This window comes from Danaus plexippus, chromosome Z (assembly GCF_018135715.1).
Source record: "Danaus plexippus chromosome Z, MEX_DaPlex, whole genome shotgun sequence".
Lineage (NCBI taxonomy): Eukaryota > Metazoa > Arthropoda > Insecta > Lepidoptera > Nymphalidae > Danaus > Danaus plexippus.
Genome location: NC_083559.1, coordinates 6,218,672 through 6,245,866, shown reverse-complemented (window position 1 = coordinate 6,245,866; position 27,195 = coordinate 6,218,672). Strand labels below are relative to the sequence as shown.

Below are 27,195 nucleotides of genomic sequence, written 5' to 3'. Positions count from 1 at the left end.
GGATTATGTAGTTTTTAAATAATAAAATCCGCGTAGTAAATCCGAATAATACTAGTTTCATTTAAATAAAAATCAATGTTAGTAATTTATGAAACGAATTTAATCGAACGAATTTTTTTTTCTGCAACTGTTTTTAATTATTTTTTTGAACCGTTTTAGCATATTTTCAAAAATCAAATAGACAATAAATAACTCACTTCCTCATACATTGAAATATTATTATTAAAGGAAAAATCAAAATATTATATTTAATTAATCGTAGAGTTTTTTATACTGTTAGGGGTGAAATATTTTGTGGTTTTGATAAGTTAAAAATGAGTCTGCTTATGAACTAGACTAGGCTAGGCTAAAGGAAAAGCCACTCATAACGATAACATCAAAATAAATAAGAGTTATACACACCGTTCAGTTTTAGCGACGGCAGAAGTTTTAAATATTGCTTTGAATGAGTTTAATAAAAACAATTCAAAAACATCACTCAATATGATTAGATAATAATAGGAATACTATTTTATAAACGAGTTTTCATTACCGCTACATTTTTTGGGGTGGCATTTGATTGACTAAATGGACAAAAAATGGCTTTTGTAATATTTTAGCTCTTCGGCTCTCTAAACATAAAAAAAAACATTCAAATCAATCTTACAACTTTTGCGTGTTTAAGTAACAAACAGACACGAACAAGCTTTTGTATTTTAAATAGGTGAAATTAATCCAATAAAATTATTATATCGTTTGTCCTAGTAAGCATATTTTTATGGATCTGTCAATGTATACTTATAATTTGCGATAATCTTGTAGTCTTAAGATAAAACTGTTAGTATTCATATAAGCGAATAAAAATCACTTAACTAAGTAGATCAGCACATTTATGGAAATTATATAGGTAGTTAGAATTTTTACAAAATCTCGCAATAATGTAGTCGTAATGTAATGTTGTGTAGTAGTAATTTAATTGATAATAAAATATTTTTGGATACTTCGCAAATTCTATTTAAAATATAAAAATGGCAATATCACCTCATGAAAAAATTGCATTTAACTCTCATTCAAATGAAATAAAACCTTCTTAATTTAATTTTACTGGTTATTTACAAATATTTCCCTCAGGATGTCAATTAGGAAAAAAATAGCGTTTAAGAATCAACAACGACGATCCTTTATTTATAAAATATCTCAGCACAGATAAATCTCTGCTTCTTCAAAAAAACAAACAATACTTAAGGATTTGTATTAGACACTAATTAGTCAGTTTCATAACTTTTTTACTGTGTCTGATATTGAAATTTACACCAATTATTAGTAATAATAATAAAAATAAAAAAAAAACAAATTAAAACTAAAGAGAGACATCATCAGGTATTATAAAACTATTTAACGTTTCATTATCCTTTGTTTAAGAAGATGTAAATCCTTACTATTTATCTAAAAATTTTAATTGTGTTTCATAGAAGGAAAAACAATATTTTTGATCGTTGCTTGTTTTATTTAGTAGGTATGCGGTAAGTAAAATCCGTTTCCTTTGTTTCAAAATTTATTTTCATTACCAACAATTTAACCATCCGTGAATTACTTCTCTTTTTCTTATTACATTGCACGAAAAAAACATAGTTCTTAAAAAATTAACAAGAGAGCATTAAACTCAATATTTTATAGTAAAATTTTGGTTTTTCGATTTTGCAGAGCGACAATTTTAATTTATTCACATATTATAAGTGTTTTATTGAAACTTTAATGAATTAATAATAAAAATAATATGAATATTCCAAGTCGAACTTCACTTCATAGTAAGAAATACATCGGAGAAAACTCGTGAAAGCTATAAGGTTGGGAAACATCATCACAGACAATTGCTGTCACATGAAAATAATCATTTACATTTTGATTTGCTTCCATCAGTGTTATACGCAGGTATTTTTATGGCATAATTAAAAAGTACCTATACTTAGATAGGTATTTCCTAGTTACAACTCAAGTCTTTTGAAAAATAGTGACAAAAATTGCATAATAATCAATTTTTTTTCGTAAACTTAACTATAATTGTTATAAGACATTACATTTATATAATTTCCAGTTTCAAAGGTTTCAAAAATATTGAATAGGAATCAAATTGCGTTATTATTGCGAATATAAATTCATAAGGAACTTTGTTTTAATATGAAAGCTCAAAAAAGTTGTTAGTGAGTTTTGATATGGCTACAATTTTAATATACATATGAATAAATACTAGCACATATAATTTCACAAATATGACCAATGTTACAATACAATTTTTTGAATACATACTATCTTTCAAATATTCTGGTAACAAATTCCTTTGGTCTATTACCTCCCTTGTAGTGACGGAGTCTGAAATAAACAAATTTAAATTACCTACTATTGAATCGGAGAAAATAATTTAATTAATACAACAAATATTTATACCTAAATTAAAATGTTTTTTTTCTGACGTTGAAATCCACTTAATCGTGAAATTTAACCATGCTACAATAGTAAGTGTAATGATGAAACTAAACGTGCTACTTGGGTACCACATGACAAGTATGTTTGAATAAGTAAATAGATTATAAATTAATTAGATTTAGAAAACTACATCAGACAAAAAAGATTTACTTTACATTACCTTGTAAATTATTTAAATTGAATATAGAAAAGTTCCTCGAAGTCTCTGATTATAATCAACACATTTTAATTTTTCATCTTAATCTTACCATTATTCATGTATCTTATATCATAAATAAATATTCTCTAAAATATTTCCATATCAAATTTCAGGCGTACGAGCAAAAGTTGATTAAAGAGGACAAGTTTTACGTGTTCCTACCTGTTTTTAAAACCAATGCAGCAATTGCGACCCGTCGGTATGTATAACATGAAAATAAAATACCAGAGGATCTTCACAGTTTATTAAATAAAGGAGGAAATACATATTTTTTAGGGTTCATGCACTTATTTCCACTGGAATGTTTTATTTCGATTACATTGTCAGCGTTATGTGGGAAACGTGCTCTGGATTTACATTGATGACTGAAGTAACATGGTTTAAATACTTTGGATATATTTTTAAGGTACTAACTAGCTTAATAAACTCGCAATAGATATTCTAAACTAAACTATTTTATAATTTTTTTAAATTAATATTTGCAAATTTAGCACATGTGGTTTGTATAATATAATTTAAAAGAAAAATATAAGTTTGTATGACGGAATAAAAAATATCGTATTAAGATCAATTTTTTAAATTAATTCAAATTACAAAACAAAAAAAAATCAGTTACAGAATTAGGTCTCTAGTTAGTTAAATATTTTTTTCTCTTATCATTATTACTTTCATTCTTATTCATTAAGACATTTTTTAAAACTTGTTTGTTGTTCTGTCTTTACCTACTTTATGCAAGTTGCGGTAAATTATAAAGTTTTGCGAATATTTCGCTATTATACGTGATGGTATTTTTTAAAGTTAGTCAAATATATGTAAAAGTTCAATTGCCGATTACGTGTATTAGTTTATGATTTTAAATATTTTATATGTGGTTGAAAATATAAATTTTAAAGAAAATGAATTGACTAAAAATTTTGCTAAAGTATTTTATACTTCCTCAAAACTCGTTACAAATTCATAATATATAAAAAGTTTTAAAGTATATTTTTTAAGACTTTCTATTTTTACGAGATCCTTTAACTAAATTATCGAGATCCTTTAACTAATTTAAATGTAGTTTTATTTTTCACTGTAAATTAAACAATCAATATTTCTGTCTCCTGTAAACAAGTCGTCTTTACTAATATATTAATATTTAAAAAAATCAATACTTCCAATTGGTTAATTTATAAACATGGTAAAATTTTAAGAAATAATTAAATGAAACAAAAGCAGTCAAACCTTCGCTAAAAAAAATTAACACTGATATTTTTATAATTAGAACTGAGTCGCAATAAATGTAAAATACGCTTTAGTGTATGCATAGCCATAATCGAAAATTAGTCATACTGAAAAAATGTTTGTGTTAGTTGTTTTCCACAAACGTTACCTTCATCAAAAATACACTTTGAAATCCTCCTATTTCCTATTATTCTCCTTTGAAATGATCCTAAAAATGCTACAAACATTGAAAAAAAACTTTCTCAAAATCAATATTGTTAAAGAAAATGTATTGCTTAATGAGGCGTCTCATTAATAGGTTCGTTTTGATTGCATCAATAATTAATCTTGAACTTATTATGTTTCCACGATTTAAGAGACTAGTAAAGCAAATAATAATAATTCATTAAATGCCTAATAGTTTCTAATTATAAGTAATAATATATTAGTTATATTTTTTTTAAAGGCAATATAATTAAAAAAATACGTTGTTGATATAAGTGCTTAGTTTCGAAACGTCAAAACGCACCATAATCGACAGACCACCACCTCATCCCCTGAATCTGGAAATTTCCATCCTTCCGACTACTCTACCCCCTAACCCCCAAGCTCGTATCCCCACTACCGCCTAACCCCACAACCCCATACTTCCAGCCAATTCCACCCATTCGCGCGCATCGCACCGCCCCAAATCCTGATTGGTAACGGGAATGCTTGTTGGTACACACAACTTTCTAGTTCTCGGATATTAAAAAAATATTAAATGTCACCAAAAATTTCATCGTCATTATATTAGTGTTTAAAAATAGTGTTTTGATTGTAAGAGTAAATAAAAATCATTATTGTTGCAATTTTTTTCTGATTTCAGTTTATTTAATACAAAAGTCTAAATCTAATACAAAGTTATCTTTCTAAAAGTGCTTCAAAACCTCGTCAAATAATACGTAATAGTCAAATAATAAGAAAAGAATCTCAATAAAAAGTTCCGGGACTCGGGTGTCACGAAAATATTTTATTTAAATAAAAATATGAAGTGTAAATGAAATAGGTATAGGCTCCGCCCCTTTGGAGGACTCTCCTCAAAACACGTATGCTTCCTGAACCTTCGACCTCCGACAGTGGTGTCAACCTGTGCTCAGTCGCATTCACTGCTTGCCATTTACATTCGATTCGGTCGCCGGACAGCAGCAACGTTCCCCGGGAACTTGAACATTGAACACCAGTTTCAAGATGAATAATCTTACATCAATCCTTCGATCATATAATTTATCGGACATCAATGAACCAAGTAAGTAGTTATAATATTAAATAAAAACTGTTTTCAAAAATATTAAAGTGAAACTTAAGAATATCTCTATTTTTTAAATTGTGAACAATTATATAAAAAAAAACTGTTGTAATGTCTTAAAATACATTAAAAGTTACAATATTAAATGTAATATTTCTAAAGAAATTAAATAATCAAAATTGTTTTAAAACAAAAAGCTTGCGCGCGGAAAAAGTTTAGTGCGTCTCGATATAACGTGATATAAAATAATGATACTTAAAGTAACTTTTATGGGACAAATAAATTATATTAAATTTAATTTTATCCGTCTTATCGACTTCATTTGTTATGTATTTTTTTTTGACGAACTAAAACGGTGTTGTCGGTACAAATAATTCTGCAAAAAATGTATACTGCGAAATAAGAATATTTTTTGGGCTTTATAATAAATTCGCAATATTTTTTGTTTTGTTTTAGCCTTTGTAACCTATATTAATAAAGTGGAGACAAATGTTGCTATGTACTCGCCACTCCTCTCCAACAACAACCTTACGAGAGCAAGTCGCATTTTGATCTTGGTATTTACCACATTAGTGGGTACAGTACTGAACGGACTCTTTGTATCGTCATTTGTTATTGATGAAAATTTAAGGAATATTGGTAAGAATTTAATATTTAAACTAGTTAAATGTTATTTATTTACGAATTCATTTTATTTGATAACTGCGTTTTTGTTATGAATGCTAAACTTAATGAAATATAGTATAAAATTTAATTCCTAATTGAAATTATGATTGCGAATGGTGAAAGCGATGCGATGCGATCTTTGGTATTTTTTTTATTCTATAAAAAATTTCTTTGTTTTATCACTTTTAATGCTGTTTTGCAATATTTCTTGTTTAATTACTGGGAATGGCTATTAGCAAAAATTTATTTTGTTACTATGGTTTGTCATATAAAAAAGTCCTATTCAATATTTTTATAAATATAATTGTATAATCTTTCATCAGGAAACATTTTTATGGCCTGTACCGGAGTATCCGACTTGGTAATTACCTCTGGAGTGCTCCCAACAAGCATTGTGCTACTTTTGTCTGGAGAGGTGGACAATGCGACTACATGCAAATTTGTTCAAGGCACTGTCCAAGCCTCTACTTATTGTTACAATGCATTCTTCACGGTAAGTTTTAATAAAATATTAATATGTTTATACGCTTGCATTCGAATTTTGCATAAAATTGGTTATTACCATCTATTTTTCATATATATAAATAAATATATACACAAAAAAGAAAACAGAACTATTAAGTAACCAATTCTTTTATTAACAGTTTGTGGCCGTGGAAATCTATCAACGTGTCTCCCAAACCAGCCCGGCCCCTCGTCCTTTCGTTTCCAAGGATATTGGTATACTTGCTGTTATGATCTTCGGAATGAGTGGCGTGGTGTCTGGAGCTGGTATATACTATGATTTGGATTACGATTTCTGTGGTCGAGCACACCAAGGAGACTACTTGTTTCGTTTGACCACGGCCATTATCTTCTTGTTCGTGCCAGGAATAGTGGCATTCACCTTTTTGGTGACTTCAATATTGCAGGTCCGTCGCAAGGCTCTACTGCATTCCCAATATAGGAGATCTAGACAATACAAATATGACAAATCTATTACCAAACTGAATTTCTTAGCTTATACGACATTTGTCTGCTCCTGGCTTCCCTACTTCATTGTCGTCCATAAATACCCGGATGCAAGCAACGCTGTCTTCTACGAGTCCGCCTATTGTGGAGTTTTTCGAGCCCTCGTACCTGGATTTCTGTATGGAGTTGTAAATTCGATCTTCCGAAACGTATACGGCGATATTTTAGGGTACTGCTGCTGCCAGGATAATCTATATAGCCCATACAAAGGTTCCCGCAGAGGCTTGGAAATGACAACTACTACATCACCTGGTGAGATTAGAGTTCACATCATGCAACAAGCTATGTCTGGTGGTTCCCATCCTCGTTGCACCTGTCAAACTCGAAACCTCTAAGCAGTCAGCTTAATTTCTCAAGCGGAGCAGTTAAAAATTATTAGTTACTTATTTTTAAAAATTGGCCCCTTCTGATGTTAATTTAATTGGATACGACAGTCAATATTTTTGATGGTAATGCATGAATTCCTTTTGTCTTTAGTCAGAGAATATAAACATATAATCGTTATCGTGTGTGTTAAATTTTAATGAAATTTCTTAAATTATACTTGCCGCTGCAACAGCACAAATGATAAAGTAGTAACGTGTATAGTCATTTCCATATATATTATCTAATAATATGTAATCAAAATGTAACGATCTATTTTAATCTTGAAACTTTTTTAATATTCTCTATAATATTGAAATATACTCGAGTTTATATAAAATTTATATATACCAGATACTGATATAAAACTAATATTTTTCATATAAATCTATTTAGTTTTTAATTATTAATTAATATTTCAAATGTTAAGATTATTTATTTGGGGAGCTTGAAGACTGGTCGTTTTTTCTGAAATATTTTTTTCATTGGAATTTCTCCGTCCAGTAAATTTCAATATATTATTTTATATTTGTTTTTACCTTAATCATTTCCCAGAATTTTTATTTAATTAAATGTTTAGGTTTCATTAAAAATAGGCAAAAATTTATAAAGAATCATTTTTTTAATACTGCTTTACATTTTCTATAACAAATTTTATATAATATATTGTTTAAATTTTAAGGTGGAAAATCTATTTTCATGAATTTAAATTATAATATTTATACATGAATATTTTGAAATTTTATAACAGTTTATGGTATATTAATATATAGCGATCGAATTTAACCTTTGTACTATGAAATACTTCTATCTTTCGGAATTCTGAAAATACTTTCTTTAACAAAAATGACTTTTATCTATACATATTGTGAACTATGTTAAGGTAGCTTACAATCCGAATAATCGGTGTAGACGTATTAATATACGAGGTTGTAATCTTTAATAGATTATCTTAAGATTACAAAAACTTGTAGTAATGTTACTTAAGCACATTTCAAACTTCTCTCTGGTAGTTAATTAGTATGAAAATTGTATTTCAAGTATGCATTTGAAATTATATTATATTATATTTAAAATATATAAAAAAAAATATTGTAGTTCGCTTTCGTAGTCATATAGTGTTCTAGAAGTTTATTAGGCGCGTTAGAAACAATTATAGTATAATAGTTTTATGAAAAACTATTTGCTTCCGTAGGTGTTATGAATAGACGCATTTTAATCTATTGTAGCGAGATTATCCTGTAGGATAAAATATGTATGTAGTTATATGAGCATAATAAACTTATTTATTTGAAAAAAAAAAGCTCGTAGTTTTTCTTTAACCCTCACCCCGAGAATCAACTAGGCATAAGTTTATATTCCTTTCAGTAATGTTTTGTTATATTATAACTTTAACAGTATTTGAAGTAAATATTACAGTTTACAAGTTCTCAAAACTGAACATGTTCTGTCTCTATCCATCATATCTTTAGATGAATACCTAATCCTAAAATAATCCTTCCAAACTAATGGTAACAGATACATACATCTATATTATATAATAGTTTATTTAAAATAAATCATTATTTGTTTGATATTCACACAAATTTCGTAATGGAGATGTAACCACATTGTAATTATATGTATTTTTGAATGTAGGTAGTTTATGAGCTATAAATGTTACGATAAAAGTGAATAATTAAAATGAATCTGAAATTTGGTCTGACCGCTCGGTAAATAAAATGAAACAGAATTGCATAAAGATCGTGGATTTTGTACGTGAATTTGTATATATAATAAAATTAATTTTCACTATCCGGCTGAATTAGGCTTATGGAAGCAATGGATTTCATTAATTTTAATTTGTTTCACTGGAAATTACTTTTATTACTGAATACTGCACTGATTATTGCAACCGCGCAGACGCGTGACCGCTACCATAGGATGCAACTGAGCTGAGAGTACAGGGCGAAAGGCGAATATTCTGCGTCTCAAAACAGAACCTACTCACCAGGGAGGAAACTCGAGACAAATTCGAGTACGGTCACAGGCTTTAAGGTGGCAGCCCCACCAGTGAGCTAGGGTATAGTGGGCTAATCACTCGCTTACCTAAATCCGAAAAAGATTAGCGAAACAACACAGTACAAAACCGGACCGATAAACTACGAAAACATTTGGCATGAAAATACGGACACGAATTGCTTGCTGGAACGTACGAACGCTGAGCGAGGATAGCCGACTAGCTCAAGCAGGAGCAGAAATGCTAAGATACAAGCTGCAGATACTCGGTCTCAGCGAAGTGCGCAGAAACGGATTCGGAGAATGGCGAATGTCTGGAGGCCTTACATTTCTTTACTCCGGGAAGGAAGACGAAGAAGAAGTACGTGAGAACGGCGTTGGATTCCTCCTTTCTGACGCTGCGAAGAAGAGCCTCAGGGACTGGAAACCTATCTCAGAGCGAATCATCACATCTCGGTCTAACAGTAGGGCCCGCAAGATAACCGTCGTTCAGTGTTACGCGCCTACAAACTTGGCGTCAGAAGAGGACAAGGACGATTTCTATAGTGCACTCAATCTGACTATAAAGAACATTTGCAAACAAGACATAGTGATCGTCATGGGGGACCTGAATGCCAAGGTTGGCACGGAAAACTTCGGCTGTCAAAGACACATGAGCACACACGGGCTGGGAGTCCGCAACGATAATGGAGAGAGATTCCTGGAGTTCGGCCAGGACAACGACCTTACCATCGGAGGGACATAATTTATACATGGTAATCACCACAAGTACACTTGGAATTCACCCGATGGAGTCACCAAGAATCAAATCGACCGTCGTGGCGCGAATATCGATGGCGATCACGACCTTCTAGTTGCCAAGGTACGACTTAAAGTAGCTGTAACCCGGCCCACAAACACCACTCCCAAGTTTGAGAAACGGTTTGAGATCATCAAACTGCAGGACCCAGTCGTAGGTGAGGCCTTTAAGGTATCACTACGAAATCGCTTCTCCGCCCTTGAAGCGGACTATTCATCTGTCAACGCGGAGTGGAACTACATCAAAATGGCCTACACAGAGACCAGCTCCGTCGTTCTTGGTTACAAACGCCATAGACGCGAGGACTGGATGTCACAGAGAACCTGAAATCTCATTGAGGAGAGGCGCAAGTCTCACCTTCAAATTCTGGCAACCATCGATGAGGCAGTGCGCGAAGACCTGAGGCTGCAATATACGTAAATACATATACCGCCATACCGCTGCCATATGCAATAAGTACATATTTATTGTTTCTGTTGTGACGTCTAAGAGTTTGTGTTCTAGTGAGAACATTTTCTATAAAAATAAGTTAAAAAGCGACAGACCGAACCTTTTCATCAATCTCTTTTATTTTATAAGTAACTTCATAAATTAACTCAGCATATACTCTTAAATACAAAAAATATATTTATAACATATTTTGATATATTTTGTACTGTTAATATGCATTCTGATTTCAGTTCTACACTTTATATGTTAAAAAAGGGGTACGATTTAAATTTATTTAATTTTTAAACAAACATTCACAACTGAAGCGTAAAAAGAATTGAGAAGGTTGTATAAATTATTATAGAACATTATGAATGATTGATAGTAATTGTCGATTTTATTCGAACAAAGTGAAGAGTGTCCGGTCGTAGAATTCTTTAACCGTAAGAAGGATTCGTTTTTTGTGAAAGGATTACTGTTTAAAAGCCAAGGAAAGTCACACAACAAGGTTATATTAGTTTAGAAACAATTTTATCAAAAGCAGGCCCTACCAGATGAATTTCCGCTTTTATGTTTATTTCCAGAGGAAGCTGTAGTTGATGGAAAAATGAAATAGTTTCTTGATTTAATAAAATATTCATGATTGAAAAGTTTAACATATTTCTGATAGTTTATCGAATAAGACTTTAACTTCTCAAAATAAGAGATGTTTTTTACTAACGTAATTGAAGTCTTGTCTCTGGAACAAGTCTAAGTTTGTTGTTTCTCAATCATTCGGTTTATGTAAATTTCATTAATTATTTAAACTTAAACGGCTACCAAAAAAAAAAATCATAATTTCAACCATCCATTTACAAAGGAAGTCTATACATTTAATGTAAGTTATAAAATATTCTCATAATTGTTAATTGTATTACTGGAGAATTCTTAAGAATTTTTTTCTTGGAGGAAACACGGACATTAAGTTAAGACTCTGAATAACGAATCGCACTACTTTACTAAGATCAGTCGACTCACTAACTTGATCAACTTTAACAGAAATTAATTAAGCTTAAAATATATGGTCTTATATCAATTATTAATATTTTTAATTATTTTTTTTCAAACCTAGTTATTAAATTGATATCATTACTTAATATTTATTATCTTTCGGAGATTTATTAGCCAATTGTTTTATATTTGTAACTCAAGTTAAAATAAATTAATGGGCAACACATGAATCACGCAAGTTTATCAAAAACGCTAAACTTAAACTATCTAACGTCTAACGAGACGTTGGCTTTAGTAAGGATACAATTTAGATGTTTGTTATGGATCACTGATTAAGTAGAGTTGTATCATTAAACATACACAGAACGAATAAAATATACATATTTTGAGTATTCAGCTAAGGTTTACCTGTTTCTCATTGAGGGATGTGTCATACTCTACGTTTTATACTCTCAACAGGATGAAACAATTTTATATTACAACAAAACCATTGTTAACTTGTGATGGGCTACAAGACTAGTCAGCTGTTTTGTCTGTTAAGGATCATACATAACATGCTGTTTCCGTATGACAATCGTGTTTTTGTTGAATGTCAATCGTCATACAGCCTTGCTTAACGCTGTGTTTTGGGTTACAAATTGTAACGGTGAAAGGCAGCGACCGGTGGGGGCAGCCCAGGCGCACCAACCGCCAACCGTGACAGTCCACCGCGAGCGCATACCGACTTTACGCGACTCGCATTTACACAGTTTTGTATCGACCGCGCTATAGCAAATGGGAAACTTTTACTTTCACGCGGCCCATTGAAACTTTTCATATTTAGCCTGCCAGTGTGCGTGTTTGTGACTATTATGCGTTAGTGTTATAATGTACAATATTGTTTTAGTTGAAAGAGACAATTACAAAATGTTTCTGTGTGTATGCTTTGTTATTTGGAGCGGTGCCCTCGTGCCGGCTTTGGCCCAAGGTGAGTTGAACAATGCAATGCGACACCTTCCCCTTTTTGTGCGAAAAAAGCTCGAAGTACTAGTAAGGAAAAATTAAATTGAAGGGACATAAGTTTTGAAAGATATTTTTGATAAATTTTAATAAAAACTAAAATGCAACATAATTCATTCCGTAATATTTAAATGAGTTTAAGTTATTAACCACATTACTAAATTATAATTACCTTGTTTAAATGGCTATTAAGTAAAATATTCACTGTTACTACGTTATTTTTAAAGTTTAACATATAAAATATTTATGTTACAAAGAGTGAATATTTTAAGTTTAAAAGAGTCCATTTATATAGAAAATATACAATTTTATTTAGAACGATACTTCTATGGCTAACACGTAAATATTCTCGACGAAGAATCAAGGTGAAAAATTCTATCAAAGCTAAACACAAAGCTAAATTATTCATACTTTACAAAACCTATTTCAACAAAATGGTTTAGATCTATTTGTTTCTTTGAGTTCACACGCTTTCCTTCTGTTATTAGGTTTTGAAATAATGCAAAACTACTCTTCAAAATAGCGACAACATTTTAAAATCATCTTACATTTGAATTTTACTTTGAGAGATCCAATCTCGATCATTCTACAAAATTTATATGTAAACAATCTGACCTTTGTTAATACTGATATCAAAATAACCTGTTTTAGCACTTTTAGCATATATGTAAGTAAATGTATTTGTAAAAGTTGTATCAGATTCTTGTATCTGCCGCCTATATAGCAATAGTTTATGAATCCGGTTAGCCTTAGAAAAGTCTGTTGTTATTATAACCTTTACTAATAAGTTAAATTAAACCGATTAAGAAACGATGTTTGAAAAAGCGATGAAAGAATATTATACACTTACGTGATAATTGAGTGGCGATTGTTATTGATAATATTATTTCACTTTCATTATGTACATATGTTAAATTGCATTGGTACGAACCACGGCTGGCGAGCTCGGCCGATGCTTTCACTTATCCTTGTGTATGTTAAACTTCTGTGTATAACAGCAACCGCGTTCCACTGAACGACATAGCCTACCGGTTCCAATGAAGATTTGTCTTTACTCTTCTATGATGAGTCTTCTTAGATTAATTAAATTATAGATATCATTTAATAAAAAATATGTTTGATTTTAAAATATCTAATATTTTACACGTCATTTAGTAGACACAGTGTGTTGTGGTATTATAAATGTAATGAATTTCTAAAAAGGTATCCGAGAGTATTTGTTTGATTTATCTCAATATTTAACGTGTAACCTAATTACATCGTATACATATGCTTAAAGCTATAATTAGTTCATAAGACGTAAATGATATAAAATTATTAAAATTATGATACTCCATATCCCTTAAAAGGTTTTGACTGATGACTTTTTCTATATCTAGTATAATGGAACAGAAATGTCCAACTTGTATTTCTTTAAATGACATTCACGACTTTCTCGTTTTCACCGCGGTGATTATAATTTCCAATTAAAATTCATTTCATCTTGTCCAATATTATGAGCCATAAAGACTTAATTAATATGTCTATCATAATATAAGACAACACAACAAGCATTTTGCTGTATAGTTTAGAAAATATGAAGATTAATCTTCGGCACTTCTCACGGACTTATTGTCGTGAGGTGTCATTGCGTCACGTTTCCTTTTTTTTTCTTTTTCACTACCAATATTATATATTTACAAATGAAAAAATACAAGGTAGGAATTGTGAAATAGGAAATGGAAAGTTGGTTATAAAGATATTTGGGAAAACCTATTTATGAACAGGGTTTACTAAACATTAACTATGATGAAAATGTTAAATGTAATCTGAACTTTTGTTATCCTTACAATGGGTATTAATTACTTTATCAAGGAATGGAGTTATGCTTAGTTTGTAATACTCATCCAGTGCATTTTACAGCTTCCAACGTGGCGCTAAGAGCATTATGGGTACTTTGGCATCAAGAACGTCGCTTAGGTTCTCGCTTTTAAAATACCTGATTCTTTCTAATTATTGTTATTTTATTACTAATTGCTTTTAGTACTTAAGCGAGTGAAATTAAGAAAATTGAGTACATTGAATCGAAAATGTCTGAATTTTGAAACTTTTCCTAAGTTGAATCGTACCACCATAGAGATTTTTATATATATATATATATATATACATATATATATATATATATATCAACTTATGCATACATACTATAAAAGAAATAACATTTTGACGATAGTATTTAGTTATAAGTTATTAAGTAATTTTATTTTGTGTGTTTCTTAATAAATGCCATAATCATAGTATATCTGCGAAAATGCATTTCTAGTTTTTTATAACATTATAAACGATAAGTAAAACCTTTTTTAGCATTTAGCCATCGTCATTGTAAACGCCTGTTCGTCGACTAACTATACATTTTTTTTCTGGCATAGAATTTATGAAAGAATACTTATTCCTAGGTTCTAATTATTTTCCAGGCTTTTTAATTTATTACATAAACGTACGCGGAGTGCTTTAAGTTGCAAAGGTCATTCTATAATAAATTCTATTCTAAACAAAGTAAAACATGCTCAAAATATCGGTTATAAAACAATTTCAACAATATTTTTTATCAATAAATAGGTTTTGGAATCGGTTCACTTAGTACATCGAAATATAAAAAAAAACATAAAGCAAATTAATTTTTACAAAAATACGAAAGTTATACACATGAATATAAATCTATTCATTATTAATAAAACATACAAAATTATATTCTAACTGAAATAAATTTCTTGGAAGCAGCTTAGATTTTACACAGCATATGTGGTTTATAGTAATATTGAAGTGGAAGCCTTTAAAGGCTTAGAAAGAAGAATTTTTAAAATTCATAAACAGCTGCTGCTTCGCAGATTTGCACTTACCGGGAGGGATTGGTAGGAGGAAATCTAAGAAATCCTCCGTTAGAAACGACGTAGCAATAATCCGAAATAACTATTTTCATAAAACGTGGATTTAATAAAATTATTTGATAAAACGAGAAATTAAAGTACGTTTTGGATTGAAATATTGATAATATGATAAGTAGAGCTCAGGGATCAATTAATTCTTTCGTTATTTTATAAAGACGGATTTAATGTTTTTTTAAGTTTTATACTACTATCAACGTGGATTTAAAAGTCACGTATCTACGTGTCATGTATTTTATAAGTTTTGATTTAACTATCTTAAAAGTTTTGACAGACGAGTTATATTATTTAACATTTTGAACTCTTAAAATGTCTAGAACAAAACATGACCAATCACGATATACGGATGATAATAACTAAAGTACATATATAAAAGAGATCGACTTGGAGGTAATTATATACTAGACTAAATAATAGGCGCTTATATTAAAATAATCACAATTCTTACCGATATTGCTGCTCAATCAAAATTAAAACATGTGCTCGACCCATTTAAATAAAAAAAAAACATTGTCGCCGCGATTTAGAATCCGGAGAGGACGCTAACAAAGTCATCTATCTATCTATTATCAAACCTTTAAACTAGGTAATGTTATTTTAATGAATATTTACGTGAACAATTTAAGTGAACAGAAAATCACGAGCTTTTTCAAAGCTTCTTAAAAGTAATATATGTAAAATTAAATTCCTGTAAAAGGAGTAATGTTAAAAATCTATCAAGAATTGCCGAGTCTCGAGCGAACAGCAAAGTTTAAAATTCTTAAAACTTTTGATAACTAAATTTGCATAGCACTTACATTATTTTCCCATTAAACTAAGTTATTGAATATCTTTAAACATACATGCGGTTAGAAAGTCTTTCTGAATTGGCGAGTCTCATATTTTTTGAAAAAAAAATGTTTACTTTCATTCTCTCTTGTTTTGTAATTAATTAGAACTTTTCCAATTTAGATAAAGCCTTCAAGTTCAAATATTAATGACGTATAAAAAGCGGGGGATAGGGAATTATATTTATGTCATCCAGTTTACCTGATGTAGTTTTCTTTCCCTATTACTTGTATCTACTACAGTATTTTTTTACGATTAATTTTTAAAGGTGTCTTGTTGAACGATCACATATTTCTTATCTATCCCTTTGGAAGCATATAGTGATTGTAAAGTAACGAATTAACAAACACGTATCACACAAATTGATTAAAAGAATAATGTTATTTTAATTTAATGTGTTCTATATGTATACATATAATATCGCACCCGGTATATTATAATATATTTTTAGGAATCAAAATTCAACTGTTCCGACCAAAAAATCATTAATATTTCTTAATTATATGAACATTGTAAAGTCTACTATAAATTAGTATAGACTATGGAATAATCAAATACTAGAAATAAAGTATATAATATAATATGTGCTGTCAATGATAATTTCTTACTAAAATAATCATAAATAAATCCAATTCTCTTAACGAATTTTCATTGCAATTTGTCGATAATACTTCCCTCAACGGATTCTCATACTGACATCAAATTAAATGGAGCTAGTTATTAAAATCCGACGCCAGGCGACATTGGACCGCTGTGCCGAAATCCGGTCAACGTAGAGACTATAGAGGCGACTCGATGACGTCACCACTCACAACTCACTCTCAAACCGGTTTCGGCCAACATTTTATACTGCATTTGTATATCAATGAAACTGTAGTTGTTCTACTCTTAATATATAATCTAGTGTAATAAACGGACAGCTCTAACAGCGCCTATCTACAAAAACAAGGTTAAGTTCAAAACGGTTTCACTCTCTCAAAAAAAGGAATCCCTGTAATTTTTTTAAGTCCAATTATGTTATGACAGTTTCGAATATTGATTTTTTTAAATATATTTTTCTAACGGTAAGATAGACACAATGGTATACGACTGTGAATTATCAGATAAGATGTTACAATATTGTATAAAAGCACTAGCTAACGGAAAATGTGTGACAGACATAGATTTTTTTAAATAAACTACTTTACCTTTTCCGTAATTAATTATCTTCATTGCAATTCTAAAAATACTTGATTCAAACAGTCTCACTTTTCTAGAAATGAGTAAAATTTATTTATTCAATTTCAATATACTTGTATTATTATTGAATATTATAAAAGGACTTCTAAAAAAAGAGAAGGTTCGGCAATTCGCCTTTATATATTTATTCCTTTAAAATGTAAATTCTCATGGATAACTCCGTCTTTTAAAGATGTATACAGAATCGAATGATTTTAAATTTTATTTTTTTTGGCTAGGTTATATAATAGCCTATAAATTGTTCCAAGAAACCAGGATCTCATAGTGGTATGCTCTAGAAATCGTAGGAAACATTTGAACAGGTAATTTGGAAATCTCTCCGCTATTTATCAGACTCGTTGCCGTCCTGTATGATTTTTTAATAACTTTTTGTTAACTTAATCCAAAGACTCATTTCTTTCTGATGATTCAAATGATTTTTTACTTTTTAGTCTCTATTTAAAGTTAGTGGTTACTTTGTTAAAAATCTTTTATAATATTATATATAAGCCTTTGCATTTAGTACCGCGACTTTTAAATCCTCTCAACGGCCGTGGTGAGTGAACGAAGGTCGACCGGTCGGCTATTTTCCGTAACATGTGTTGGACAACTGTTATCCTAGCAATTAATATCTACTAAACATTTAAACATCTTTCTATCAAACTCTATTTATCACTTCACTATCGCATTTTATATGAAATTATTTCTTATGTAAATCAAGATATTGGAAATATACTTAAATAGTGGAAAGATTTATTACGAGAATAAAATCCAATAATATTGAACTATAAGAAATACATTTTTCAAAAGATATTAAATATTAATTGGCTTTCGTTCCCATAAAGCGTTTCATGATAGTAAATTTAGTTTACTTCAAACGGTTTTTTAATTTAAATGATGCTTGAATTATGCTACAAAAAGGTTTCAAGATCTTTATTACCGTTTTTTGCCTGAAACTGTAATATTCTGCTTATTAGTAGTCGGAACCAATTACTTTTTATTTGATGTCCATAATATAGATCTATTAAAAAATATTTTATAATGGTTATGAGTATTGAAATCTTAAAATGTATCACTTTTAGACGCTTAATATTAATTTTAAAACGACCGCATTTCGAAGTTGCGGACACTGTCTCAATATTCATTGCGCAACACTGACGAAATATTACAATGGACCTCTATAAAATAAATCGCTATTTGTAACAGTGTCTTTTTTATAGATGTGAAAGGCTATAAATGTTAAGGTTATAGGTTTTGGAGTTATTTAGTATTGATTTTTGTAGGAGAAGAAAACTTTATGATTTGAAAAATCTTATAAAAGTATAAAAGTATTTAAAAAAGGATATGAGTAATTTATATTCAATTTCTCATATGGTTTGACTTCATTACAATGCTCACTTATAGACGAGATTTCCTTCCTGCCACGTGTAGAATATTAAATTCCTTTTTGTATTATATATTAATCTGAACGCGGTGCCCTTCAGCGCTAGGTCTAACTAATATAGTTCCTCGTAACCGAGTTACCAAGATACCTAATTATAAGACAAGCCTTTTCTGTAATCTGCATTTAGAACCTAAGTGTTTTAATAAAAATGAAGATTGTTTCATTACTATGGTAATGTAGGTTGTAATTGAGATGTTAAGAAATCGCTTTGAAATAAAATGGATATTTAAGATGTATTTAAAAAATTAATGTAAAAGACTTATATAAAACAAGATCAGCCAACTTATTAAAATGCAATGGATATTATATAAAAAGAAGTTTTTCGAGATTAGATACTTTTTATTTGTATACAAATTTCAGCTTTTATTAATACATTGAAGGTTTTTTATTTTTTAGAAGAGCAATAAAATGTATGGATATGTATATAATATATGTGTATATATATATGTGTGTGTATATGTATATAATATAGTGTAGATATTCAATCGAAAGTCGTACAATTTCTCTAGAGTGCATTGACTTATTGACATATACAGTTACCATTCAATGTGTTTTAAATCTCGCATAACAAGATAAAAATTATATCCAGCGTAGGAATTCATTCACAGACATTATAAAACAATATATATCTTCATTTGGAATAATGTATAACGCATATAATAAAACATTCATACGAGTAAAATATTACGGTTTAGGTTAAATAAAAAGTTAAAGTTTGAAATATATGTAAAACTTTTTATAATTTATTTTTAAATAATCTGACCGAATAAAAAGGAAATATCACAGCTTTTAACTATTGGCTAGATATAGGACATTAAAAAAACTATAAATTCTAAATTAAAACTCTGAGATATTTTTTTCTAAATTTTAATAAAAAATTAAAATGCATATCAATCAGGATATAAAAGATTTGACAAATTGAATACATGCCGTTACGTTCAGTGAATCAGTCTCTCAATATATTGACGTCCTACGCCGGATATTGAATCTTTGATGGTGGCAGATTAAATTTGAACATTTAAATCAACGCCATTAAGTCTAAAATGTAAGTACTGAACCTACAATGGAATTTTTATCTTGAACTTGATTTTGAAGCTTCGTCTTTTCATTGTCATGTATGTTGTCTAATATGATTTAGCGTAAATTGTAATTGTATATGATTTTAAATATACCCTTTTTTATTTAAATAATTTTACCCCTTTTTTGATACGTTCTAACTACTAATAGAAAGATATCGGTATTTGAATATTAAGCTGTTTATGTGCTTTCCCCAATGTAAAACAACAACATGTAAAAACATAAATCCTCGTTTTAATTTCTTCCATTACATAAATTCCTTTTCTTAAAATAGCAATCATTTCTTTAATTTAATATCCGTATTAAGCAATACATAAAATATCAATTAAAACCTCGATACGAAATCGAATATCTGGCGTGAATGATAGGAGAAATAAGATTTGCCTCTTATTCATGTGAGAGGCCGTTAGATATATTGCATATATGAGAATAATTTCCCACAACAAATTTGAGAGACAATGTATTAAAGTGGTTAAGATCAGTTGTCACAATTACTGTTTTAATTGGGCTATAACACCGACACACATACAAACAATAACCCAACCAAATAATCTCTAGCAATTGTCAGCACGCCATCTCAATGATTTCGCTTCGGTAATATTACTTATGAACATTAATTTTACTGTTTTCTTTTACTGTTACTTTCGTTTGATTAAAAAATTAAAGTTTTACAAAAATATCATCAACACTTGACTTAAAATATTCATGGTTTCGAGCGATAATACAATAAACTTCACCCCATAACGTTGTTAAAACCTCGGTGCTTACACCGCTGGCATCTATTTGGCCGACACGTGAAATCTATCAATTTACATATATGCAGGCATCCGAACTCTGCGGTATTGATTTTAGCTTGAGGGCGTAATTATTTGTGCGCTTTACAAATAGTGCTGGGGAAAATAACGTCAAAGTTACTGCATTAGAGTTGAGTTTGAAAATATGACTTAATCACGACTTTGTTTCTAGCTTTGCTATCAGCTCTTAGTTAGCTATAGATATTTGAATATATTATTCGTGAATGAAAAACTTTGTAACGGTCTATGATTGAGTCGATGATGCAAACTTATGATAAGGATAGACTTTTAGTTCTAAATAATTTTAATTATTTAAAAAAATAATTTTAATTATCTCTTTAAGATAATAAAACATATTTTTTACTTTATTAAATTCACCCAAACACTAATTTTATTCTCTTAGCTTTTATTTTTAATAACCACAATATTAAACAACCGTTACATAATACAAGAATTTAGAAACATTACTTTATAATAACGGAATAAAATCTCTTTTAAAACTGTTTTTTGTTGTTTTTTACTTAAAAGTATCAAATTCGGTCATGTTTTAATATAGACTTACGGGAGTTTTATATCTAAATTCCAATAAGCCAACGCTAACTCAATTTGAAAACGGTTGAGCTATGTGCGGAGAGAAATGACGAAATTCAAAAACGTTGCAAGTACCGTTTTGTAGTATGGTCTGTTGTTAAGATGTTCGCCACTTCACACTTACCTCACTATTACATACAGGTGAGTGAACGTTTTAGAAATAGCATACACGTTTTTGTTTTTAATAATAGATTGGGCAATATTTGTATATTAAAATACTAAACTTTTCTAAACGTATGTATGTCTATACTGTGTATCAGGATGTAAAATATTAAGACATATATTCACTTACTTAAATGATGATGTTAGTGACTTGTTTAATTTAATGAGAATAACACGAGATCATGCGTTAGTCGTTACTAAGTAAAGACACCGAAAATTATTTTCTTTTCTTCCAATTTCTTTACAGAATGTCATTAAATATTTGAATTAACGAAAACATAAGTTGTATATGTCATTATTGACGCCGTTTGAAAATATCTTCAATATGGAAAAATCAGTACTATACACGGTACTCTGAATTAAGGTAAAGATTTTCGTGACCTTTTTTTTCTTTTATATTATTTGTTTTCCAAATACAGGTTGTTACTCAGACATGAAACTAAAAATAAGCTTTTTTCCACTTGTATATTAATTAAGAATAACTTCATTGAAACAGTTGATATTCAATTTGATTACAGAATTTAAAAAGTATTTACAATGAATTAATGCTTTATAAGTTTCGAGGATTTAACCCAGCGCAGACATTATCAAGAGCTTTCTATCGCTTTTCGATTGTGAGCCATTGAAACATGTTCATACATTTTTTTTAATTACTTTAAAACTATATACTCCCGACGTTTCAATTACTTTGCAGCAACCGTGATCACGGGCAGACAAGATGAAAATGTCTGTCAGTTAGTGACGCAAGGTATATCCGAAAGTCTTAGTTTTATCAATATTTATAATACAGATAGAAAAAATTCTAAAAAAAAAAGATCAATTTACTCATATAAAATATATCCCTTCTTATTCTGATATTGTTATCTGTTTATTGAACTCAAAACATTTATCAAGGAAAAAGGACTTAAACCAAGATTCAAAATATATAATAGTTTAATACGACATAGAAGATAAAGCTAGGTCGGCAAGTGGGCGAACAAGTACGTTGCACTCACCCGGTAGAATCCTTGACTTTTCGTCTAAAAATCTCGTTATAGACTGCAATGACGTAAGCTATTATAATGAAAAAAACAATGAAACTTGTCACATTGTTAGTTTATATCTCATATAAAAATTTAACAATTATAAGATCGTATTAAAATGAAAAAGATAGTTTCCAATAATTATTTGAGAACATAATTTAAACACTTTCGTTTCAAATAAAAAAAAATCTTCTAAATCACTCCGTCAATTATTCATAAATTGAAACTGAATCGATTAATTAATTGGCTAGTATATTCCACGTGAACTCTGAATATTCAGATATGTTTTCAAAACTAAAATATTCAACCAAACAACCCTGAGATTCTCAATTTGTCTCGTATTTTGTAATGGAAGACTAACATGTGTTAAATGTTCGTTTTGTTTTTGTAAAAAGATGTTTATGGTGAAAAATATGGCAAGGACAAAACAAAATATATAAACATAGACAAAGCTTCTAAGCTAACTTTATGAACTTTGTGTTAGACTAAATTCCTTGTAGAAGTGCCAAACAAATCCTTTATTTCATTAAAACCCGTACAAAATCAGTGCATAACATTTTACTTGTTTTATTTATAATTATAAATTACTTAAACTCCTATCAATTTTTAGTAAATTTTTCAAAATATTTATATACAAAAAAAAATTTTAATAAACAGTAAAGTTTTAGTACATTATTAAATTACCATTTTAATATATATATATTTTTTATTCTGAAACAATGGACGAGGGATGATAGAATAACAAATAAAAAACTTTTTTATTTCAAAGCAATCCATACAGTCCATATAACCATTTTTTAATTATAATTTAAAGTTTATTAGACAAATATATTAAAATTAAGAGCTTCTTAAACAAAATATATTTCTTAGTTAGCTATAAAGATCATACAATCAGAACAATGCAAAGAGAACAAAATACGATTTATAAAATGTACATAAACTTAACGTATAATTTCCTACACAGTGTTTTCATTTAATTGGCTTGGTGCTATATTAACATATTACTTTTTTAAATGTGCTAATAGCTAATATGTGAACTAATTAATATTGGATAATATTTTTAATTTCATTAAGGAGAGTAACGTTTGTATATAACAAATACAAAAAAACTTAATAACCTAGATTTTTGTATCCAGAATAGGAAAAATTCTATAAAATTATATAAGAAACCATCTAATTTAGCACCATAAGATATTTCAAAGATTTTCTTTTGAAATTTCTATTTGCTTTTGCGTAAAGTAACTTTGACCTATTTTGAAGTTTGCCCTTTACTACTATTATTTTATGTACAACCACAATTTATTAACAGTCTCACTTCGCAGTTGTTGTTTTTAGTTTACTACTACATTCTAACTTATTATTAAGTAAAAGGGTTCATAATTTTTTTATTCCATAATTAGAGCGTTTTCATGTAAAACGAGTGCTTATTTCATAATAACATTATATAGAGAAAGTACAAAAGCTTTATCAATTCAGATATCATTTACTTACACACGCCGAAAGATTTTTAGAACCCAAAAGGTGACTGAGGCCAAGTATTTTGCGAAATTCTTTAGATATTCAGAATAATTCAGAATAAAAATTTTGTCTTTTAAGAGTTTTCATTGCCTGTCTACAACGATACTTTAAATCTTTATTAATTATAAATAAAAGTTATATAGGAAGTTATGTTATGATAAGTTTAGCCTTATTCGTTTATAATGATATGGATGTACATATAAATACTTCTTATTTGTGTAAAGCTTTAAATTAATAATATTATTATTAAAATCATCTCTGAATTACAGTTTGTAAAATATACATATCAGGGGTCGCACGTGAAACGTTTATAAAGTACTTTTTTCGTTCGTACATATGAAAGGTTTTCGAAAAAAGTTTAAAAAGAAAACTGTCGAAATCCAAATTAAGTAAGGTTGTAATACAATAACCAACTGCCGTTTAATTTACAAACCAAAGTATTGTTCTCCTTATACAGCAAAAACATTCTTTCCACTTTTATATTATATTTCATGAGAAAATGTTGTACTATGACATTATATCAATTTTTTTGTAATAAACGTAGCTGATTATTAAAAATTTACTTAAAGATTCGTAACTGTAATTTTCAATTATTTTGACATATTACCTGTAAAATCGCCATGAAGCAAAAAAAATCATGTGAATCTACTACTGTTTTGAGTTAAATACTCATTGAAATCTATGAATTTAATTCTTCTTGATTTTTTATCACTTTTTAGGTATAAGGTTTAAATATCTTTAAATAATTTGAATACATGGACCACTCAAATAATTTAAATTTACTCCATTACACCAAAACTGTACACGTGTACGCAATCCTCAACTCCTTGAGTATTGTCATTGTTAATATCAAAAACAAGAAACTGTGAGATCTAATATCTGTCAACACAAAGCCAATAGTTTAGCACGGAGTGTTCTATTGAAAACTTAATTGCACGTGGAACGTGAGAGATTCAATTTTGTAATTAAAAATGTATTAACCTATTATTCAACAATCCCATTAAATACAATCTCAGATGCACTTTGACATTGTCATCCGATTGTTAAAGCGATAAATCCTTCTTAACATTAAAACGATAATTAATGTGATAAAAATACTTTATATAAAAAAAAATTTCATTATAAGTAGTAAGCTTTAATGAGGTTAATATTGAAGTACCTACAAACCGATCAAACCTGGCCAATTCAGTAACGATATTTTAGTATTTTTTATTCTTTTTGTAAAATGTGTTTTAAAAATCAAAAGCTGACTTACTCAAAAATGATATCCTACGTAGTAATGATTTATGAATTGAAGATGAAAATAAACCCATGAAGAATAGTCTTGCATATGACTAGCGTATTTTTAACAGGAGATTAAGAGATTATATACCAATGAAGAGGAACAAAAGACTAGGTATATGTATTTGAAATATATTTGTTTCAAACCGTTTGGCCCATCTTTGAATATAAATTTTTTTGTATGCTTATTTTGAAATAATTCTATAATATAAATATTACAAACATATGACTTTTATATTTAATATACAAGCTTCATACTGTTAGGACGGTTGGTATTTTACTTCTTTTTATTATGAAAGTAATCATAAAAATGTTGACGTATCAAATACACAATGTTCTTACAAATAAAAGGTAAATAAAACGAATTGTGCATTGAATCGGTTACAGGCAATGTACACAAGGGAGTAGTTTTTTGTAATGAAAAATTTTATCCATTATTTAAAAAAACATACACGTGGAGAGATAGGGTGAATTTCTTTTATATTTAGTAGGCTTTTGTATGCAATACAATAAGGTCTAAATACGTTTATATTTATATTTTGGGAAGGAACTAAACTAAGATACATTTTGAGGCAAATGGGTGAAACTTGAAGAACGAAGCTCTTAATTCCGAAGAGACAAGTTTTAAATCAAAGCTCTCAACTTCAAACAGACAAATTTTTCAAACTCTGCCCTGTTAGATAGACCATCATATTAGAGGAGTATTAACAATCTTAATTACTTAGATATTCTAATAGGTTTTATAAGGTATGTATAGTTTAAAATGTGATTATATAAGTTTTTCTTTTATACTTGTTTAATGAGTGAGTAATTGTGGGAAAATAGACAAAGGACAATAGAGACGGGTACGCTAATGCCAGTTACCCTTGAAACTTTAATGTTCGTAGCTCTCAAATATCTAAGTTTTTACAGGGTTTTGATTTGAATTTTAACTCACATTAATGTTTTTAGTAAATTAAAACTCTATAAAAAATATTTTTTTACAAAAATCATTTTGGTTTTCATAAACATATATGAAACTATAAACTAATAATGATTTTATTTAGTAAATTCATATTTTAATATTAACGATAACTAATATGAGGTTTTGATTTCTATAAAGATATATATTATATGTATATATTATTTGTCAAGTGGATGAGGATGGTCGAATAATTAGAGATAATGTCATATATTTTTCTGTATCAAACTAGGTCACCAAGACTTTAATAAACTAACTACAATTAAAGAACCAACCAGACCATTTCTCATTACCATTTGTGATGTTCTTCACATCAATCCAAGACGATTTAAACAAAGCCCTGTGTTTTGTTAACTAAAGTTAGGGACTCCATTCTATTCTATATAAGGGATTAAATTCAATTGTATTTGTTTTAAGATAATATTCTTATAATAGCTTTTGCACTTACTGATGATCAAATAAATAAAATTCCACCCAAAAAGAGTTTTGTAAAATGATGAATTTAATATAAGCATACGTATTCAAAGTAAAATTTAAAATAAATCTATGATTATTTATTGTGAAATTTACATTCAAAAATTAAAGTATTAAAAGATACGTGTTTTGATCACACTTATTACAAATATCTTCTTGTGTTTGACTGCTTTTCGGGAAAAAAGTCATATTTCTTTTCAGTGCACACTATTCCTTACTACTACAAAAAAAAATACATCATATTCACCCTACAGCGTCTGCGCATGTTATACAGATGTCGACAAATGTCTTGAGTAGTTGGGACGACTGATTTATTGGTCACTTTTGTCATGTGGCTAGGGATTTTTGTGTATGTTTTTTTTTACGACGGAAAGGACCTTAGGAAGTTCAAATGTTATAGGCAATAAAAAAATGTGTGGTCTATTGAATGCAAGAATAATCTAATTGTTATAAATTTGAAAAGTTGTTTTGTTGATATGAAATTGTAATTCCGTTA

At 29.0% G+C, this 27,195-nt stretch overlaps 3 protein-coding genes across 3 annotated transcripts in view; all 3 read left to right on the top strand.

Moving 5' to 3' along the window:
• The first annotated feature begins 4,748 nt into the window (after positions 1-4,748).
• LOC116778037 (melatonin receptor type 1B-B-like) lies at positions 4,749-8,457 on the top strand. Its single transcript, XM_032671882.2, has 4 exons — positions 4,749-5,150; positions 5,607-5,789; positions 6,140-6,309; positions 6,461-8,457. Exons 1-4 carry the CDS (start codon positions 5,093-5,095, stop codon positions 7,160-7,162), a joined length of 1,113 nt encoding a protein of 370 aa, XP_032527773.1. The 5' UTR covers positions 4,749-5,092; the 3' UTR covers positions 7,163-8,457.
• An 891-nt stretch (positions 8,458-9,348) lies between these two features.
• On the top strand, positions 9,349-10,314 carry LOC116778049 (craniofacial development protein 2-like). Its single transcript, XM_061526457.1, has 2 exons — positions 9,349-9,807; positions 9,958-10,314. The coding sequence occupies exons 1-2, from the start codon at positions 9,349-9,351 to the stop codon at positions 10,312-10,314; spliced, it is 816 nt and encodes a 271-aa protein (XP_061382441.1).
• Positions 10,315-12,108: 1,794 nt separating this feature from the next.
• The window catches only part of LOC116777818 (sushi, von Willebrand factor type A, EGF and pentraxin domain-containing protein 1), a 43,253-nt gene continuing 28,166 nt past the window's right edge, over positions 12,109-27,195 (top strand). The window contains exon 1 of the mRNA XM_032671550.2: positions 12,109-12,373. Coding sequence (XP_032527441.1) covers positions 12,274-12,373 — 100 coding nt within the window. The 5' untranslated portion in view covers positions 12,109-12,273. The remainder of the gene's footprint in view (positions 12,374-27,195) is intronic.

Coding starts and splice junctions, on each gene's coding strand:
- LOC116778037 (XM_032671882.2), top strand. CDS start 5,093: ATGAATAATCTTACATCAATCCTTCGATCATATAATTTATCGGACATC. Junction 5,790..6,139: donor TGAAAATTTAAGGAATATTG/GTAAGAATTTAA, acceptor ATCTTTCATCAG/GAAACATTTTTATGGCCTGT. Junction 6,310..6,460: donor GTTACAATGCATTCTTCACG/GTAAGTTTTAAT, acceptor TTTTATTAACAG/TTTGTGGCCGTGGAAATCTA.
- LOC116778049 (XM_061526457.1), top strand. CDS start 9,349: ATGAAAATACGGACACGAATTGCTTGCTGGAACGTACGAACGCTGAGC. Junction 9,808..9,957: donor TGGGGGACCTGAATGCCAAG/GTTGGCACGGAA, acceptor AATCACCACAAG/TACACTTGGAATTCACCCGA.